General features: G+C 38.8%; 2 protein-coding genes across 2 annotated transcripts in view; both read right to left on the reverse strand.

The window, feature by feature from the left end:
- Window positions 1–1,881: 1,881 nt before the first annotated feature.
- LOC138054504 (radixin-like) overlaps window positions 1,882–19,808 on the reverse strand; it is a 20,688-nt gene continuing 2,761 nt past the window's right edge. Inside the window, exons 7-17 of the mRNA XM_068900955.1 lie at window positions 17,867–17,940; window positions 17,722–17,787; window positions 17,153–17,299; window positions 11,787–11,883; window positions 11,520–11,683; window positions 8,755–8,864; window positions 8,029–8,189; window positions 7,070–7,162; window positions 6,100–6,309; window positions 4,123–4,309; window positions 1,882–2,569 (exon numbers count right to left, since the gene is read on the reverse strand). Coding sequence (XP_068757056.1) covers window positions 4,151–4,309; window positions 6,100–6,309; window positions 7,070–7,162; window positions 8,029–8,189; window positions 8,755–8,864; window positions 11,520–11,683; window positions 11,787–11,883; window positions 17,153–17,299; window positions 17,722–17,787; window positions 17,867–17,940 — 1,281 coding nt within the window. The 3' untranslated portion in view covers window positions 1,882–2,569; window positions 4,123–4,150. The remainder of the gene's footprint in view (window positions 2,570–4,122; window positions 4,310–6,099; window positions 6,310–7,069; window positions 7,163–8,028; window positions 8,190–8,754; window positions 8,865–11,519; window positions 11,684–11,786; window positions 11,884–17,152; window positions 17,300–17,721; window positions 17,788–17,866; window positions 17,941–19,808) is intronic.
- LOC138054505 (piggyBac transposable element-derived protein 4-like) lies at window positions 12,524–14,421 on the reverse strand. The gene has a single exon (XM_068900956.1). It carries the CDS (start codon window positions 14,284–14,286, stop codon window positions 12,631–12,633), a length of 1,656 nt encoding a protein of 551 aa, XP_068757057.1. The 5' UTR covers window positions 14,287–14,421; the 3' UTR covers window positions 12,524–12,630.

The following is a 19,808-nucleotide window of genomic DNA, read 5'->3' on the forward strand; positions in this document are numbered from 1 at the left end:
ACAAAATCCTTGCTACACTAGCCCGTTCCAGGCTCCCAGAAAACGAAAAGAACTGCGCGTGAAAAGCGAGAGGGGCTTGGGTCGACTCGTTTTTTGCACGCATTTTCTTTCTCTTTCTCTACCACCTGGGAGCCTAGAACTGGCTATTGCTACACACGATGTCTCTTCACTCTAAACAAACATCTCTCAATGATCATTTGCCCGCAATACGAAGAACATCAACAGCCATACCCTCCTATCCCTACACTTATTCTTGGAGAACTTATAAGGCTGATCCTCAGGGAAAATAACCTATTTTAACTCTGTTTAAAATATAAGTGCTACACGACCAACGTTTGTATAAACGTAACCTTTCCTTGTACTTGTTCATTGCCGTGACTTTAACATCTTCAGTTCCCACGGTCTGTTCCCGTCTGACCTCGTAGCTCTGTCGGTAGAGCGGCGGAGATCTAACCCGAAGGTCGTGGGTTCAATTCCCACCCCGGTCAGAGTTTTTCTCTGTCCTTGTGTGGGCCCATTTCCATCAGTAGGGCTAACGCTCACATGGTTCATATGGGATAGAAATCTAGCACTTCACATTACACTCTATTCAGTTAACTCTGTTTAAAATATAAGTGCTACACGGCCAACGTTTGTATAAACGTAACCTTTCCTTGCACTTTCCTCTAGGCCTCGCTGCCAAGCTAAATTTTAATTATGTCGAAAATGGTCTATTCAATGGAAAGCATTACGTGCAGACCCACGGCACAGCAATGGCGAATAAAATGGTTAGGGCTTTCGCAGCCATTTTTATGGCTCACGCGGAAAGACAGCTGCTCGCAACAAACCTGCCCTCTGCAAACGTTTCATTGCGCGTCCTTTCAGGCTTATTATATTAGGCTGATTTCGAAACAGAACGGGAACATCAGTTGACGACGGCGCGTGCAAAAAATGTCCATCAGTATTAGTTCAGGTTAGAGTAGAATCCAGACTATTCCGCGCGTTCTCCCGTTCCTATTCTTTTGCTAAATCAACCTAGCAAGGGAAACCTGACGGAACAGTGGTCAAAACAGACACGAAACTGACGAGCGGAGTCAAAGTTCTTATCTGAACTGTATGGCATTCAATAAAGAACTTCCCTTACATTTCATCTGAAAGCAGCCATTTTACGCAGACTCTAAAATTAATATACTTAGAGCAAAAACCTCTAGGAGTTAAACGGGGTATAGGTCGCACAATCACACAACTTCGCTTGTTAGCGAACTGGGGACTGTTGCTCGAAGCCAGGTTAGCACTAACCTATAGATTCGCTGTTTTAATAGAGCTGACCATGCTTCGAGTAATCCGGGCCTCGGGTCCGTTTATCGAACTGAAAGCCCGAAACTTTACGGGCCATTTTCGGGTGCCACAAAGAAATGAAGTCGACAAACTTTCAGTCATGCAGTTTGCTTGAAAACCTGTTAACAGATCGGCTTTCCTTAAAAAGCGGTTGGCAGGTTCACAAATGGCTTTTCGGGGCCGAAAAGCGTCCAGTAGCCTGTTTCTCGAAAGTCCCGAAACGTTTCGGGCCTATTTCGGGTGCCACAATTCCCTTTATATCTTCGCAACGCAGAGGTTCTAAGCAACCAAACTTAGCAATCCTCTTAGTTTTTCTTACATTAAAAACATGTTAAAGGATCAACTTTTCAAAATAAGCAGATTGCAGTTAGACAACTGGCTTCTCGGGCCCGAAAAGTTCTCGGGACTTTCGAGAAACAGACCCCAGGACTTTCGGGAAACGGGCCCCTGGACGGTAGCGAAACGACCTGATAACCTTTTAACAGTACCTTTGTAAAAATATACTCCAAACCAGAGTTGTAAACTGTGTCTGAAAAACAAGGAAAATTCACCAAACAACAAACAAAAAGAGAACGCTTTTATTTTATTTCATTTCGTTGTTCACTGATAACGAGACAACATAACACTGATTGTATTCAAATTGAGTGCCTCAATCACAAAGCCAAGACCAATGTTCTCCAGTGTGTTAAACTGATTAGGCCTTCGTCTGTAATAATTACACCAATATTACAGAAAAATAGCTAAGTACTAATTGACTAAAAGTGTTTGTCCAGCTTCGTTGGTCATTTATTCACAGGCCTTTCTAATTCTTTAATTTGTCTTCCGCATAAGAAATCAAAAATTTCACAACATACTAGTATTTGCGATACATACAAATCCTACATTGTACAGTGGGTTAGATCGAGAATGGAACTACAAAACTTACGAAACAGAAGAAATCCTTTCTTAGAGTCATTAACCACTGGTAAAAAGAGAACGTGGGACAAGTTTCTGGTTTTGAACTTCGTTACAATTGATAGGATGACAAAAGCCACAAAAGTCTTCTTTATAGTCAGCCCCTCCAATGCAGAATTTTGGTTCACAAGCAAGATAAACGTTCTTACAAAAAAATAATAACAACAAAATGGTACCTACAAATTACAAAATTGATTATTGATTGATATAGAGGAGTAGAGGAGCCAAAATCAAAATTTTCCCATCTTCTACTGTTGATCATGTTAAGGGATTTCTTCCCAGGCGCTGCTGCTACTGTCTAAAAAAAATAAAGAAGAAATCCGACAGGAATATTACTTTTAGCAGTTTAATTTATTCCAGTTTCCACTTTTTTCAACATTACCCAAATGCAATCCGTTTATATCTTGTCCATTTGTGTCAATCCATGCTTCTCTTCCCTTTTTCTGTATTTACTTTATGTTGTTGGACAGTTTTACGTGATTATTGCAATGTTTCATTCTATGCTTTTTGGATGGCATGAAGTTACATCACAATGAAATCAAAGAAGATCAAATCAAATTATACAAGTTTTCATAAGAAGCGATAACCTGATAAAATTTCTCAGTTTTCAGAAAAGATTAACGGTAAAAAACAACGTTTCGACCGCGCTTCGGTCATTATCAAGCAAGTATGAGAATAAAATATTAACATATATTTGAAGAGAAACAATAGGGTAAAAAAATGTAAAACGTATGAAAGCTATTGAAAAAAGGGCGGCGTTAAAAACAATAGAAACATGCAGAAACTCAGATTGTAAAAAATGGGGGCGTTAAAAACTTGCAGGAACTATTTAAAAACCTTAGAACGAATTGAATCAGCCTGTGCATTGAGACTGGGTCCCACTTCATTAAGATGGTCGACCAGATCTTGTTTGCTGCAACAAAGGACCAACTTTTTTCTGTTCAATGGCCAACTATATGAACAGACCGATAGTGTCACTATGGGCTCCCCCCTTGGGCCCTTACTAGCCAACGTTTTTATTTATGTGCAGCATCGCAGAAACTCTTGAGCGTGAAGGCAAAATGCCCACATATTACAGAAGATATGTGGACGACACGTTAACCATAAGGCGTGACAAAACATTAGCTGATAACTTTCTTGAGATTCTTAGCAACTGCCATTCCCTTGTTAAGTTTGCCATGGAAACTGAGAAATGCCATGCTCCCTTGGCTTATTAACTCAACAATAACTCGCTTTACTGCCCTCTTTGTTCTTCCATTTTAAAGACCAAGCCTCAGCTGATAATCTACGGAATCAACTTAAAGACCTGAGCCAGAAAATTCACATCACTGCTCAGCCTGTTTTTGTAAGTCACAAGATTGAACGAGATCTTAAACTGCGAGAATTTAAGCTACCAGCGGTGAACCAACAGCGCCTTGTTTACAAATTTACATGTGACCTGTGTGACGCAGGTTTTGTTAGTTTCGCACGCCGCATTCCTGAGCATAAAGGCTCGTCCTAAGCTATTGGCAAGCATGTCCGAAACGAAAAGAACCAAAAACCAACCAACATAAAACTGAGTCCAGATATCAGCCCTGGGCCACAGTGCTCTAACCACTATGCCATGCCTGCATCCACGGATGACAGGACGCTATTACACCACATCCTTGCAAAAGAACTCATACGTTTGTTGGAAATATCCAGTCTCACATACACCCTTCATAATCAAGAAGACAAAGGATCAAACTTCCTGACAATTATCATCAAATGAACTCTTCGAATTTCAATGTTATTATTGCTGTATTCATTTGGGAAAAGTTCATACCAGCCCAGTAATTATTGATAGTTTTGAAATAAAAGATTTTATCTTGCCTTGAAGAAACACAGATTGCTGCTTTTGTTACATTGCTTCAAATTCATCAACCCTCTGTTTAGTATTGCCCTGTCTTATCTGCTTGAGTGTTTTGTACTTGTCACGTCCTTCTTTCTGGTTTTGAATATGGAGTATATCATACTCTGAGGGCTCTCTCTTTTCATTCTTAAGATCTTCTTGCAGTTGCTAAAATAAACAAATATTGTCAATTAGTAAAAACTTTGTGATTCCCTGGTTTTGCACTGCGCAACCCTACAGAACATAATTTATTGCGTCATTAGCGCGCCTAGTAGTGCGGGCACATTGATAAAATGGCGGATTTTCATTGACGCCAAGCCGTCAAGGAATGGCTATTTTCTTCTGAACAGGTGAGGTGACCCCCATTTTTTATTTTATATACTTGCTGCGAACGGTGTCTTTATGGAGTAATGGAAAAATCAGCAAAAATCTGTGGCCAGTTTTTTTGGCAAATTTCATAAAATTGTACGGAAGGAACCATTACGAATGGAACAGCCCACACTGAAGTTAAATATGTTTTGGGAGTGTTAGGTACGCAGTGCTGGAAATAATTTTTCTTTATTCACAGGACATGTCCTTTCAGATCTTCATTTTGGTCGGACATTTGACAAATTGGACCGGACATAATTTATTGACTGACAACACCTTGAAGAAGATAACTCAAGTTGTGCTGGTGAGATGTTCGGTCATCATGTCCGATCATAATGTGAAATTGGCCGGACATTTTCAAAATTTGGTCGTACAATGTTCGATGACTGACTGTTATTTCCAGCACTGGGTACGTACTCACAAATGCATTCAAATAAATTTTACTGGTACGTACTTGAATAAACCATAGAATGGCACCAAGCTCTGCATTATACGTTGGATTACATTTATAAAATTGCGCTAAATTTGCCAACCATTTGGGGTGCGCGGCAATTGTCAAAGTAGCTCAAATAGTCGTATTCTCCAGCGTCGTACCATGGAAACGAGCACGGTCACCACGCTTTTTTATTTCACTTTTACCACAGTGCATGAAGTTTCATCGGAAATCGATGACAAGTTCTATTTCTCGGTAATCACCTTAGGCAATATTGCTTTGATCAAGACTTTGCCTAAACTATACATAAAATTTCACAAATACCATAATACTCTTGCAAAAGCATTTTTTCCAGTTTCTCTTGGGACTTGCAATGGCTTTTAGCTAAGCATACCAACCACGTTAATAAAGTGATTGAGTGATTGATTACTACCCACTTAAAGCTAAAATGAAAGCGTCCTGCTTCCAATCCGATTCCTGTCATCACAACCTCTCTAACAATCACCCATAGCCACAGAAATTTTCATTTTTGTCCTTTATGTTCCTGGCCAAAGGTTCTCTATACACCAAATTCATCTTGGGAAAGTATTAGCACCAGAACATGAAAGCGAGGGAGGTGAGGATAGTTTCTTGAACTGCAAATATGCAGTTTCCACGTCTGAATCACTTGATACAATCCGTGCTTTCTCCGGTTTCTAAAGTATGCCAACGAACCTAAACTTGCATCTGGCGTTATTCGAGCTTTAAAAGGTTTCCCATTCCCTTGGTCGTGGTGGAGGCCTCTTTCACGGCGAACTCCTCTTCCAAGCAAACATGGATGGAACTACTCCATCAACGTACATTAACCTTCCAGTCCTTGAAATGAAGGGAACACACTTTCGTAGAATCTGTTGTAGAAAAGTGCTTGCCTAATTTCTTTGTATCGCATGTAGCTATCAATCCCTCCGAGATTTATCGCATAGACCCCCCCCCCCCCCCCAAAAAAAAAAAAAGCAACAACTTTCTTGCCATTTGGACCAGCAGTTCCTCTTTGATTCCAAAGAGGAACACAACGTTACTGATATTGGTTTTCAGAACACCCTGGTTGACCTCGCTGCTATGCAAAGTGGTGCACTCTGCGCATGAATCACAAACTTTTTGTTTGTCCCACACTCACCTGCAACATTTTCTTTTGGCGCTCATTTTTCTCAGCCTCAGTGATTCTATCCTCTTCTGACCTATCTCCTTGAATTCCCTCAAAGGACAGATCTGCCTCAGCCGTAGTGTCCTGTTCATCTATTTCAATTTTCTCTTGCACCAGAACTTTTTCTTGGAGGGATTCAGCTTGTTCTTGGAGCTTCTTGTTCTCCTCTTTTTGTTGTTTAAGCTAAACACAGATTCCAACATTATTTTTATTTTTAACACATAATGTAATTTTAATCTGTAACTTCTAGCAAAAGTAAACACTACTGTTGCCACTGCTGCAAAGGGTCAATCAGTTGCAAGACTGTTACAAAGAGTGAAATCACATTGCAAGATGCAACAACTTTCTGTGGCAGACAACTGAGTAGTGAAACACAGATTACATTCATCACATAACTCTGTGTACCTTTCTGCTTGTTTGAACAGACCACCCAAGACAACATATAACACGACTTTCCACAGAGTGGCCACCGAAATGTACATCATACATGTAAACATTATTTCATGTTAGGTTTCATAGGTCCACTGCTTCTCGCCTTACTGCAATCACCAGTCAGAGAACAACACAGTACGGGCAAGTCCTTTGGTTTCTTGAGCAAAAAGACAAAACTGGAACTGGCAGTGGATTCAACTGATCAGATTTGTATTTACATTTGCATCTTAGTATCTGGATGTGTTAAAACTGACTTCACCGCAGGGTTCCTTGATAGCAAAAATGAAGTTGTTGAATTTCTGCCACCCAATATACTGTATATTACCTAACCTTTAACCCTAATGCAAGTTGATATCAACATTTTTGTTCACAACAGAAGGAAAGCAACTGACAATTTAGGGGTGGTAATAAACTGAACAGACTATCAATTTATGTTAAAAAACGTGCACTTATGTAATCAGTGCCGTAAACCCTTCACTTGGTTAGGTATTAAATTTTATGGAGTCTTTACCTCTTCCAGGACTTCTTCAGACATTTGTTTTGCTTTTTTCTCTTCTTCCTCTAACTCCTGATATCTTGTAACCTTTTCCTCAAGCTCTTTCATCTTCAAGATACAAATCAGTCAAAACATAACATCCTTGCATGCTTCATAAGAATTTGAACATTAAATAAATTGTTCTTCTGTTTAATCCTCTTTAAACACAATTGCAAAATTTTCCTATACCTTAAGGCAAAACCGAGTTCCAGGCTGCTTTGAAGCATGGCCTGTATTTTTACTTTTCATTTTACTCCCAGCTCATAATATGTTGAGACAACCCTTTTTATTAGAACCTTTTTATAAGATAGATGATGCTGACGTTGACTCTCATGTACACGATAAGAAGGTATTGAACTCTAAACTTTTTGAGAAAAATGTGTTTCATCTTGTCACTTGGTATTCTTTGTCCAATAATTTTAAAAACGGCATTTGTAAAAGCTCCAAACAACAGCTGATAGAGGTCAGACTGAGCATAAATTGTTACCCTTGGCCATAACATTGGCCAGGTGCAAAACAAAAACAGAAAATAACCTTGTTTTAGTATTTAAATAAGCAAATTAGCTCCTCTTATAAAGCTTTAGACTGAAGATAATGATTTTGTTCTATTTTTCACTTAAAGATTTTTGGTATTTCTAAAAAACTTTATACTTAAACATTATTTTCCTCCATTATAAAGGAACCTTTCTGTGCACTACTTTTTATGACTTTAGTGCCCTCATTTAATGTTTCTAATACACCTTATTCCAAAATGGCCGCCATTTAAATGTTCTTTTGTTTTTACTGAAATACGCCCTTGATGCCTCGTTGTTAAGCTTAAAATTCAAAAGAATATTTTATCTTGAACGAGGCAACAAGGGCCAATTTGTATCTGCATAAATCAGCGGCCATTTTGGAATAAGGTGTATGAGTTATTCTCCAATTTTTAACTTTACCAGCATCTCTTTTTCTGACTCATCTTCAGCTAATTTCGTTTTAATATCATCAATTTGCTCCTTTTGTCTCCTCATTTCGTCCTGTTGTAACTTGGCTTCACTCTCAAGTTGTTCCCTTTTCAGCTCCAGTTCAGCAGCCTTCTTGTTCGCCTCTTCCCTTTCTAGTAACAATATCACATCAAAGAGCGTGAGTACATTTGAATTTCATTTACAACTTGCGTTTCACGAAACTTTTGACAGGTGTGACAGGTGGTTTGTTTTAAATTCTTAAGGTTCGCTTTGAACTTGGGAATTCCATTACACAACTGTCAATCATATTTCGTTCTCTTATTTACATAGCTACAATCAGTTGCAAAAGTCACCCTTTTAAGACTTCTTTCTTTTCAGGCCCATCCTGCGTAAGCGTCCCAACTCTTTTTGCCACTAATTGTAGCTTGAAATAATATTAATACTAATTAATACTCCCTTTTCCCATGTAAGGTCAACTTTGGTAAACACTTTGTTTTCACTTCCACTGCATTCACTGAGTGAAAAAAATTTGCACTCACATCAGCAACTTAAACTTAACCTTGAGCCAATCAAAGTCGGAATTTCAAAATAAAAATTTTAATTGGAGAGAGTTTGATTTTACTCTCATCTCCTCTTATAGGCTTTCTCAGACATGAAAGATAGTATAGCATTACTCCAATTTAGGTGCACTTTCCGGATTCAGCCATTCTCTCCTACCTCTTGCATATCGTGCTTGTTGTTCTTCCATACTCTTAACCAATTCTGCAAGTCTTTTCTGCTCTGCTTCTGCTTTTTCACGAGCTCTTTTCTCAGTCTCAAGTTTGTGCCTGAAAGAATGTTTGTTTGAATAACTTACAGTATTCTTCAAAAGTAATGCAAGTGAATTTGCTAGCTCTTCAGGGCTTTTAAATGAAATTTTGAAACAACAAGAATTTTCAGTGACATGTGGTGATAATTTGGGGCATTTTCTTGACATCTATTGTCTTCGTTTGAATGAATACCCACTTAAAATTTTCATGTGAAAACAGTCTTCAGTGGTATAGTGTTCTTCTAGAAAATTTGCAGCAAATTTCACAGATTTAAGAAAGCCCAAGGAAGAGAGGTCCAAATGGTTTCAACCAGAACATCATAGGCTGACATCAGTTTGCCAGTACATCTCCAGAAGCTGAGCTTGAAGAGTTTGCACATTATGAGCAAGTAAAACAGCATGAGAAGGCAATCAAGTTGATTACAAGTGCAACAAACAGGACCAGGATTTTCTCAATATCTCCATAGATGGTCTGATCAATAAGTGGTACATGTAGTAGGAAACAAAAGCCATGTTTCTGCCTGGCTGAAATTGGTTGGCAACAGTATCCAAACCAAGTCAGCCCTTAAAATTGAAAAAGGCGATCTACTCCAAGTTCTTGAATTGTCCAAGATAAAACCATTGTACAGCAAATAGGATTGTAAAAGTACCTGATTCAAATTTTAGAGTTGCCTGTGTTCTCTAAGATGGAGAACCTACTAAACTTATGCGATAACTTGAATTGACTCCGTTCACAAGCTACAATAGGTATAGCTAATGGTCGCAACTTTTCATCAAAGTATCAAAAATTTGACAGAAAATCACACTTTGTTCCTGCGAATAGACCATTTTACAGTTGTAGCTAAGTTACCTGGCCTAAGAATGGAAACGAGGCTGCCGGTGACCCTGTTTCATACAAGCACCTTTGTGCTTTTCTCATGTTAATTGAGACTAATTAGCATTACAACAACGCAATTTACATGATAAAAGCAGTGAGGCCTGTATCAAGACAAGGTCACCGGCAGCCTCACAGCCATTCATAGGCTAGGTCACTGAGCAAACAACTGTAAAATGGCATATCACTTGAAAAGGCAATAAAAAAATTATTTACTTTTTTGCAGAACATTTACGAGGAAAAGCTTTTTGCTCCTGTTATTTTTGCATGATAATGTATCTTGGTGAGCTAATAAAGTTTAGCCAGCTGAGAGCTCCCCCAAAAAGCTGTTGGTCATCTATCAGCCGACAGCTGGCTGACACTTTACCAACAGTTTGTAAAAGTATTTGGTGAAAGTGTTGGGCAACTGTCAGCCAACAGTTGGTTACCTGTTAAGGAGTTGTTGGTAGCCTCTCAGTAAGTTAGTGGCTGAAAATGTGTTTTAACCATTTACCTGACTTATTACCCTCAATTAAAAATTAAAGAAGAAAAAAGAGGTCATTTGATAAGCTTTTGTGACTGTCTTACTGGTTGCCGTGTTGTAATTTGCATACTTTTTTATCTAAGGCCCAGTTCCCCATAATTTTTGTCAAGATGTGGGAAAGTTTTTCATGTGTGTTTTATTTTATCATTGGTTATTAACTTTTGCAAAGTTGGTGCTCCTAAAGGAGCCATTTTTATTGCATAAAAAGAGGCACAAAGGATTATATGGCAATTTGAAAAGGATGTTGATATCCTTTTCAAATCACCCTATAATCCTCTGCTAATTGAACAGAAAACAAGTGAAGTTTTTGATGGAACAGTGGATATCAAAATGGTAATTTCTCATGTTGAATATTCTCTTCACTAATGAACGTATGCAGAGTGATAATTTTGCATCTTATTTTGGACTGGGTAATGATAAGGAGTCTTTTGTTTCCAAAGGATGATGAAACGTTTTTGGTTTGTAGACTGTTGTTGAAGACTACTGATAAGCTAATTTGATACTGTTTTGAGTTCGTTATTTTTGTGTAGTAGAATTGGTTTTTCAGTAGCCAGTCAGTAATTCACTATTTTTGTACGGTTGAATTGGTCTGTTGGTAGCCTGTTGGCCAACATTTCACTGACAATCAGCCATTAACAGTTGGTTGGTGGAGCACTTCTTCAAAATTAACTAAGATAAATAAATCATTTATTAGTTAGCTTTGATGTTCTTTTGAGTGACCAGTTACCAGATTTTTTGTCGTCTTTGCACAATAACAATTATTGAAATGTAAAGCATCTTGCTGATCATCGTCACTGAATACAGCAATGACCCAGTTCAAAAGGGTTAAACAGAAAGCATGCCATAGCACCCCTGGCTGCCAGTCTACACGGTCCATGTATGACCTTGGAGCGCAGCTTACAGCCAGCTGGAATCAGCTGTATGCTGTTTTCTTTTGAGGGAGGAAAACTGGAGAAAAACCCTCAGAGCAGAGTAGAGAACCAACACACCCTAAACCCACTTATCGTGTGGGGTACGAGAATTGAACATGTGTCACATTGTGAGGAGAGTGCACTCACCACAGCCCCGACCATACTTGTAACTTCTTTGTATCACACATAAAATACAGTCCATTTGAATCATGAACCTTTGAAAAATTCTCATGCCTCTAAGATGAAATCAACTCAATTTGTCTACGATTTTTCCCAAATAAATTCACGTTAACCTGCAGGTGAACTTGAAAATGAAGAACAAAATAATTTACCCCCCAATGTAGGTTACTGAAGCAGCACCTTTACCTTTCACTAAGTCTTGCTTGTTTGTCTTCCAGTGCTTTAGCTTTCATCTGCTGAACTTCAATTGTGTCCGGTCTTCTGCGCCTCATGTACAACTCATGGTTTCCCATACAAAGAGCCAATATTCGTTTGTTCAATCTTAGGCGTGGTGAATAAAATACAAAATCCTGCAACAAATAAATGACCACACATTATCATGGAATAATATTAACAATTTATCACAGCAAAAAGGAAAATGAAATCAAATCAAACTCAATCATGTCAACTTACTGGTGCTTTTTTGTCGATTGGTTTGATAATGAATTTTTTGTCATTAAAAGAAATATTTCTTATCTCACTCCAGGGAAATCCAATCCTTGGGGTAAGCCTGAAAAGAAAAGACAAAGAAGATGACTTACTTTCAACCTCTCTCTCTTTAGTCAAGGTGCTACTTCATGATGATAATTAACAGAGATAGCCATAGCATTCGCACAACTGGCATCTCAAAACATTCAGCCTTTGCTAACACTCTTCTCACATCACCTTATGGGATGCTGATCTTAAGAAAGTAGGTTCTTTTGGGTTGATGATCCTGCATTGTAATAATTATTAGCAACTTTGGTTATGTTGTTTATGATAGTTGAATAAGCACATACAGTGCTGTTTTAACCCTTTAAGCCCCACAGGAAACTGAGGAAACATGACCCCCTATTCCCGGGACCTACTTTGCACTTCATGGCCTAATTTCAATTTTTCAACCATGTCTGATGAAATGCCTTATATCTCAAAAACTACAAAGCAGACGAAAAAACACTTAAGACAAAAAATGTTCAGCAAGAAATAAACTTTAATTCTAGACAAATATCACACCACATGGTGAACTATAACATGAATTAGAGCAAGCTAAAGATTTCAAAACTGCTGAAAATGCTCCTGTTTACACTCAAATTTAGAATGTCTTGGAAATAAGAAAGCCAAAAAGACTCATTTTCTGAATGAAATGCACAACAGAACTTGCAAATTTTAAGAACTATCCTATATACATTACAATAAATTTCAAATGTGATAAGTCCAGAATTTTCGAGCGATTTTTCGAAGTAAACTTTGAATTTGAATTTCGCGCTCTTGTGACGCATTAGCTCAGGTCATCGATGTGATTCGGGAAACATGCCAAACAAACACGCTTGTTACACTGCTGGCAGCCCATTCTGCAAAAAGTTTTCTGATTTCGCTTCAGGCAGCGTTTGCATCGCCCTTTTCCAAAGGGAACAGGCCAGTGGCTTCCTTCTACTTGATCAGAAGCTACAGTTCTTGCTCGGTTACTGAAATCGCCGATCAGATCGTTGGCAAGTTCAACTCTGAAGTCAAGTTGAGTTCTTGATGGGTGGTTCACGGCCTTTTTCTCCAAAATAAACGCATTTACCACACTGACATCGACACAGAACCAGAAAAGATAACGCCACCATTTTCTTGACTTTTTTCCGACGGCATAATACCCGCGCATCTGGTCATGTAGGTCGACACCTCCCATGTTCTTGTTGTAGCTCTTTACAACAGGGGCACTTCGTACTGGAATAACAGTCCCATCGCGTTGTTTGCGGTTCACTGTTTCATTTCCAACTGGATTGCTTTGGGAGCTCAAAAAATGAACAAGTCTTTTGTCTTTCCACACAGTTGCCACGAGGTTGTTTTTACGCCGAAAAATCGACTCTCCTTGCCTCAAGCGTTTCACTTGCGCATTGTTCGCTGCAAGTTCTTTCGGAAAGTCTTTCCTGTTTGCTCGCGTCGTTCCACACAGATAAATGTTGTCCTGCAGCAGATCTTCTGCAAGTTTAACGCTTGTGAAAAAATTGTCACAATAAACATGATGATTTTTCCCTGTAATGTTTCGAGTTAAGTTATAAACAACACGATACCCCAAGTTGTGTTCAGTAATGCCATCTTGTCTCTTCCCTGTGTAAACTTCGAAATTGTAAACATAGCCGCTAGACGCCTCGGCTATTTCCCACACTTTAATCCCTCGCTTGACTGGCTTCATTGGCATGTATTGCTTCATTCCAAGACGTCCTTTGAACTTTACCATCGCTTCATCGACAGACAAATTTTTATCAGGTCTTAGTTCCATTTTACAACATTCAACAACGCGATCTAGAACGGGCCGAACTTTGAAAAGCTTGTCGCGTGCAGGATTTTCACGAGGGACTTGATTCGCGTTGTTATTGACATGCAGATGTTGTGATAATTTGTCGAATCGATTTCTTGACATGACTTTTTGGACTGCCGTAACTCTAATAAGAGGATCGCTGCTCCAATAAAGGCGAGTGGCAGGCAACTGCTTTATTCCAAACAGCACGTGCAGTCCAAGGAACGCTTTCACTTCGGCGAGAGTTGTGTCAAACCATTCTGGGTCTGGTTTCACAGCAATACATTCCCGTGCGTAACGATTCGTTTCAAGGACGATTTGCTCAATAAGTTCTTCTGGGAACATCAAATAAAAAAAATCAATCGCTGTTCCATCCTCTGCAACGCCAGAAGTAGGGCCAGTAGCGGCAGTAAATGGTGCAACGTCTACGGGATGTTCGTCCTCATTCCATGTCTCTTCTTCGTCAGAGTCTGTTAGGTCTGAGAGATCGTCGGTTGCAACAGAAGACACAGAAATGTCTGACTCTAAGTCGCTTTGATGTCTAGCTTCAAATCTAGCTTGCCTCCATTCTGCAATAGCTTCTCGATCTTCCTCTTCGAATCCTAAAAACACACCGTCGTCACTTTCGTCTTCGCTCATCGCCGCCATAGTTTTCGATTGAAATTTTGAGACTGATGCTAAGTGAAAACCTATGACATAATTCACATCAAATGAAAGCTTAAACCCTTTTCTATTGGTTCAAAAACAATAGAGCTTCATAGCAACGCTAAAACATCACTTTTCATTGGTTACAATGTACGTGGGTCTCAGAGTGCCATATGGCACTATCGGGAATAAGATGCAGTCACGCAAGAGTGCCATATGGCACTATCGGGGCTTAAAGGGTTAAGTGCCCAACCCCAACATCCAATAAATTTCACAAAGTTCAGAGGAAGGCGCTTGCCCAACCATGGATAAACAATAATACAAACTGATTTCTATAATCTTCACATTCTGGTCTCTTTAAGCGAAGAAAGAAGCAAAAATTATATCTGCATTTTTTACAGACTTACATAAACTGACTTTCATGCATATAAAACGGGACACTGAAGCATTATACATCGCCTAATACATCACCTTACCATGTAACATGATATTTCTGTGGAATTTTTATTTTGCGGATTAAAATGCAAAATAAAAGTGCTACACCATATTCAAGTTTTGTTGGCGACCGAACATTACATATCAATTACCGGCAAAAAACGCCCGTTGAATCTTGTGAGAATATTTCCAAATGGGCATGGCAGGCAGGATGATGAGAGCTGTCAATCTGTCACTGGGGTTCCAAAATGCAATATGAAAGCATTGCAGTCTCTCTTTTCATTCTAACAAATGCCCGTGGTATTTGCAACCTGCAGTTTTGGCCATTTTGAAGTGTTTATTCAATTCAACGATTTAGAGCAAAAGAGAGACTGCTTGCAGTCTACAGAAGCAATAATATTAATTTGCAGAATTTGTTTGGTACCGGTGTAACTTCAAACTCCACTAGGAATTCTCTTAACTCGTATTTTCCATCCTATCCCCAGAAATTTACAGCTCCCCACTGAAGCAGGAAGGGGAAATTTGCGGGGCAGTTGTGAATTTTTGAGAACACTTTTCAAACTTAAATTTAGTGAAAGTCAATGTATTAATTTCTATCAGCACTCCTTTGAATCAATTGTGAAAGTTGCATGACCATTTACAACAGCCATCACTGGCAGGAGCAAAGATGTGCCTGTTCAACAAAGACATTAGAAAAACCTCATTTTACAAGCAACGTGAAATAAAATGAGTCTGCAGCAAAAAACACATCAACAACATTCAGTTAGCGAAAATACATTATGTGTCCCGTATTACAGTTCACAAACACTTTTAGAATGACGTTCTTGTCTTCTGATATGATACTTTTCGATTCGGTGTCATTTTGTGAAAAGAAATTTATCATTTCTGCTGTTGCACAACTTGCCTGGGTTTGCCCAAAAATTTGAACTTTCATCACCTCGCTTAAGGACGTTCGCGCCAATTGTTTCTGCGCATCCTTACTACGCACGCAAATGCACTCGCCACGTCATACACGAGCGCGCGCTAAGAAATAAAATGAGAAATGACAGGGCAAAAGGCCATTGCTATAGCTTTGCCTGGATTTAACGGTCTTGGACGGTCGGTGACCCCTATTTTTCTTTCCAGAAACGGATTTTATTTACAATTATCTCCACGTTGTCCAAAAATGAACAAAAAATCAATGTGGGAAGTTTAAAAAATTTCAAGATTTCTGCTCACGGGACATCAAAGGCACGTGAAACTGTGGTCGCTAAATGCGAACTTGATCTTTAAGGAACCTCACCAGTTGACTAAATTCACTTAATAAGTCCACTTAAAGAATATTTGGCAAAGAGGATTTCACTTCAAAGATTTAATTGCTATATATTTGGGTTTACAGACACTGGCCTCATTCGCTAAGGAAGGTCGATTTTGTCACATTTTGGGTGTTTTTCCGGGCATGTTTTCTCATCTTACAGTGGTAAAAAATTTTCGCGCGAACGTCCTTAAAAGAAAAATGAAGCTATGGGGCACATTTGTGGCGTAATTTAGCTGCAATTTTACATGCACGACGCCATTCCCTCGATCATTTGCAATTTTCAGCAGTTTCTTTACACACAAGTATTCCAGGCCCATATTTGTTTTCTTAAAACAGCTGGCAAAACAAAACAGTGAAACGACTTTGCTATTAAAATTTGCAAATTGCGACTAAATTTTTGTACATGGTTGCAAATTTGCGACTGGATTTCAAACCCTGCTTTTTTTGTTACACAGGTACAGTTGAACATGGGCTAATGGATCAACGTTAACTTAAGGTTCAGGGCTCGAAATTGCGACCAATACAGTCGCATTTGCGACTAAATTTTTTCCTTTGCGACCAAAATATCTGGAGAAGTCGCAAATTTGCGACTTGTTGTCACCTTCGCTCTTTCGAAACAAAAGGGTTAGCAGTTGCCACTTTACTGCTACTTTTGCTAAAATAAATAAATAAATGACAAAACTATTTTGTTTCTCGCTGTGAATTTTCTCTGAAGATAGCGTAATTGTAGAGCAATTTAGCAGCGATGTTACGTCCATTCCTTCGATCATTCACAATTTTCAGCGGTTTCTTTACACACAAGTATTGCGGGCTCATATTTCTTTGCTAAACCGCTGACAACACAATGCAGCGCGGCAATTTTTTATGACTAAAATTTGCAAAATTGCGACTAAATTTTCGTATCTTGTCGCAAAATGCAGCTCGATTTTTTCGTTAATTTCGAGCCCTGCGGTTGTTCTGTTTTATTACACATTATGTGATTTGTTAACACTAAAAGCATGACCAGTTGAACTATTAAAATGTTGCCACAATATATTCTGTAAAGCTGATCACACAGTCATAATAATTGGCACACTGGAACATTCATCCAAGCAGAACTTATAAAGCAAAGTCAAAGGATACATGGACAGCACTTACTTGTCATTTTTTTCATAGATGTTTAACCCCAGTGCATCTACACCAAGGTAAAGAGCAGTGCCTTTCTTGTTCTTAATTTCAAAATACTGCACTCCATACATTTCTAAATCTTGAGCAACTTTCAGATACTCCTCTATTGCCTCCTCTCTACCAAAAAAAAATTATGAAAGCAAATCAGAAGTTTTTGACTGGCTTGTTGATAATTTGGGAGGCACGGTGGCCTCATGGTTCGTGTGCTCAACTCCGGATTGAGTGGTCCAGGTTCGGGTCCTGGCCGGGGACATAGTGTTGTGTTCTTGGGCGAGACACTTTACTCTCATGGTGCCTCTCTCCACCCAGGTGTATAAATGGGTACCGGTGAATCCAATGCTGGGGGTAACCCTGTGATGGACTGGCATCCCATCCAGGGGGGAGTAGAAATACTCCTAGTCGCTTCATGCTACAGAAACCAGAGATAAGCGCCGCCCTGATGGGCCTTCTAGGTTTGTAGCAGACTTTACCTACCTACCTACCTTGTTGATAATTTGAAAGACTTCGAAAGATTTAGTAAAAATCAGTCCATACTATACCTGGACAGACTGCCATGTTTACCCCAATATTCTTCAATCCTAGAACACATCGCTTCATCCATGAGCCTAGAAAGGGAATAAGTACTTTTGTTGAAACATTTTTGAAAGGCAATGAACTTACATCAAAGATAAACATTTCACTTACCTGTCAGGAACCACACGCACTGTTTTCCAATCAACATTTGAATTTTCACCTTTTTCTCCCTTTTTAACTTGTAACTGAAACCAACAACAAGAGCTTTCACAAAATAAGAATTTGGAATAATTAACAGAGGTGACCCATTAAAAAATAGGCATGCATTGCGTACATATGGGTAGTGCAGTGGGCTGGTACTGTTTATTGTGTTATTCAATGTTGTTGTCATTTTTGCATTTCTATTACGAACAGTCTTATGTTTTCACTTGAGTAGGCCCTATTGGATAGGGTTGGTACCTGGAAGGGAGACCATTGGGAAATCTTTGCAAACAAAGATATCTCATCTTTTTTTTGTTCACTTTATTTCTTCTATGTATTTGGTTGTTAAAGGCTTTTCTGTAACTTGTTTTTGCATTTTTGATGAATGGCGATGGAGTCCCCAAACAGTGCCGTTACTAAGCAGGTGTTGACTCACGAAGCCTGGGAGGCATGATTACCCCTTTTATCACATACGGGGCAAAATTACTAAATGTTGATTGGCTGAGACAGGGGGAATTTTTCCTTAATCACGAGGGCACTTTTGGTAACCAAGAGGGCATGATTACTTGATCCCAACTGGTTAACAGTTGCTTATCCAGAGCAAGGGAAGTTACACGAGAATCTTCCAGATTTAACTACTATTTTGTCCACATTTAAAAATAAATTTCAAGGGCTATTTCTGTTCACAGCAACGATTTATTGCATTGAACTTTAACCGAATGGGAGAGTGTTGATTATCCTTTGTCGCAGCACTGTACGAGCTTTCCTCCATAATGTTGCCCTTTACGTGATAAACATGTAATCGCAATGTGCCCTTGTGCAATTAAGGATTAAGTTCAGTTGTATTTTTAAAGCTTTTCAAATTGCCCCAGCTGCTTCATGACTCAGGCAATTTTTAGAAAACTTTGAAAATACGCTTGAAATTAATCCTTAATTGCCCTTGGGCCCATGCAATTACATATACTTTTTTTTTTCACCATTTATTTTGTTGTCCAATGTTACTGTCATTTTCCTGCAAGCCCTTACATAACCGATTTAAATATAAATTGATGCAATAGTATCTACCAAAGTTAAGCCTGTTTGGGTGGAATTAATACTTGGATGACAGACCACAGCAAAAAATCCCAGTGACAAAGACATCAAATCTCTTTTTTTTTCTATAACTATGTTTTCTTTTCGCTTGATTTCTTTTTTGTATTTGGTTAATCACGGCCTTTTTTCGAATCTTCTTTTATTTCTGTTTTGGAAAAAATAGTGACGGAATCCCCAAAGTATGAAGTAAGGCTAAGCAGGTGTTGACTCATAGAGCCCACAAGCCCCTGAGCACTTACTCTTTCCTAACCAGTTCCAGAAGCTTTCGAATTCCCTGCTTCTGATTGGCCACAAAAAAAATCAGCATAGAACAGAAGCCAGGTTACTCTGATCTTTTCTTACACAAAGTATTTTTCCTCATCGATCGGCTTAGTTGCGCAGCACATTCAACGGGGAAAGTTTCTTGAGGAAAGTTTCAGAACAAAACGTTAAATGAAGCCGGAAAAATTAAAAGCTTTTAATTAGCACGACTGCAAGCAACAAACACTATTCGATAAATGTTTAAGGAGGATCTTTTGAAGGTATCGTAAATTTTTACTGCTGATACACAATGCACAACTTTCACTTTCTGCACCTTTACTCACTAACTTGTCTAGTAAACAACACCATACTTATAGTTCTTATATAATGCTTGTGTTATATAAATACTGAGGAGCAGCAATATTTTAAGGCATTGTGTACTACACAAAAAGTTCTTCTTTCAAAATATTAAAAATATCTCTTCAGGTTAGTCCATTTGAAGGCCTTCAGGTCTTCAAGTGAAGTTGAGCATAATTAGAATTTTCTTGGTTGACAAGCTTTCTGCATTCCTTTTCCAACT

The sequence above is a fragment of the Montipora capricornis genome, chromosome 6 (genome assembly GCF_036669925.1).
Source record: "Montipora capricornis isolate CH-2021 chromosome 6, ASM3666992v2, whole genome shotgun sequence".
Classification (NCBI taxonomy): Eukaryota; Metazoa; Cnidaria; class Anthozoa; order Scleractinia; family Acroporidae; genus Montipora; species Montipora capricornis.

What these genes read in the sequence shown, in the direction of transcription:
- LOC138054505 (XM_068900956.1), bottom strand. Translation starts at nt 14,286, where the DNA reads ATGGCGGCGATGAGCGAAGACGAAAGTGACGACGGTGTGTTTTTAGGA.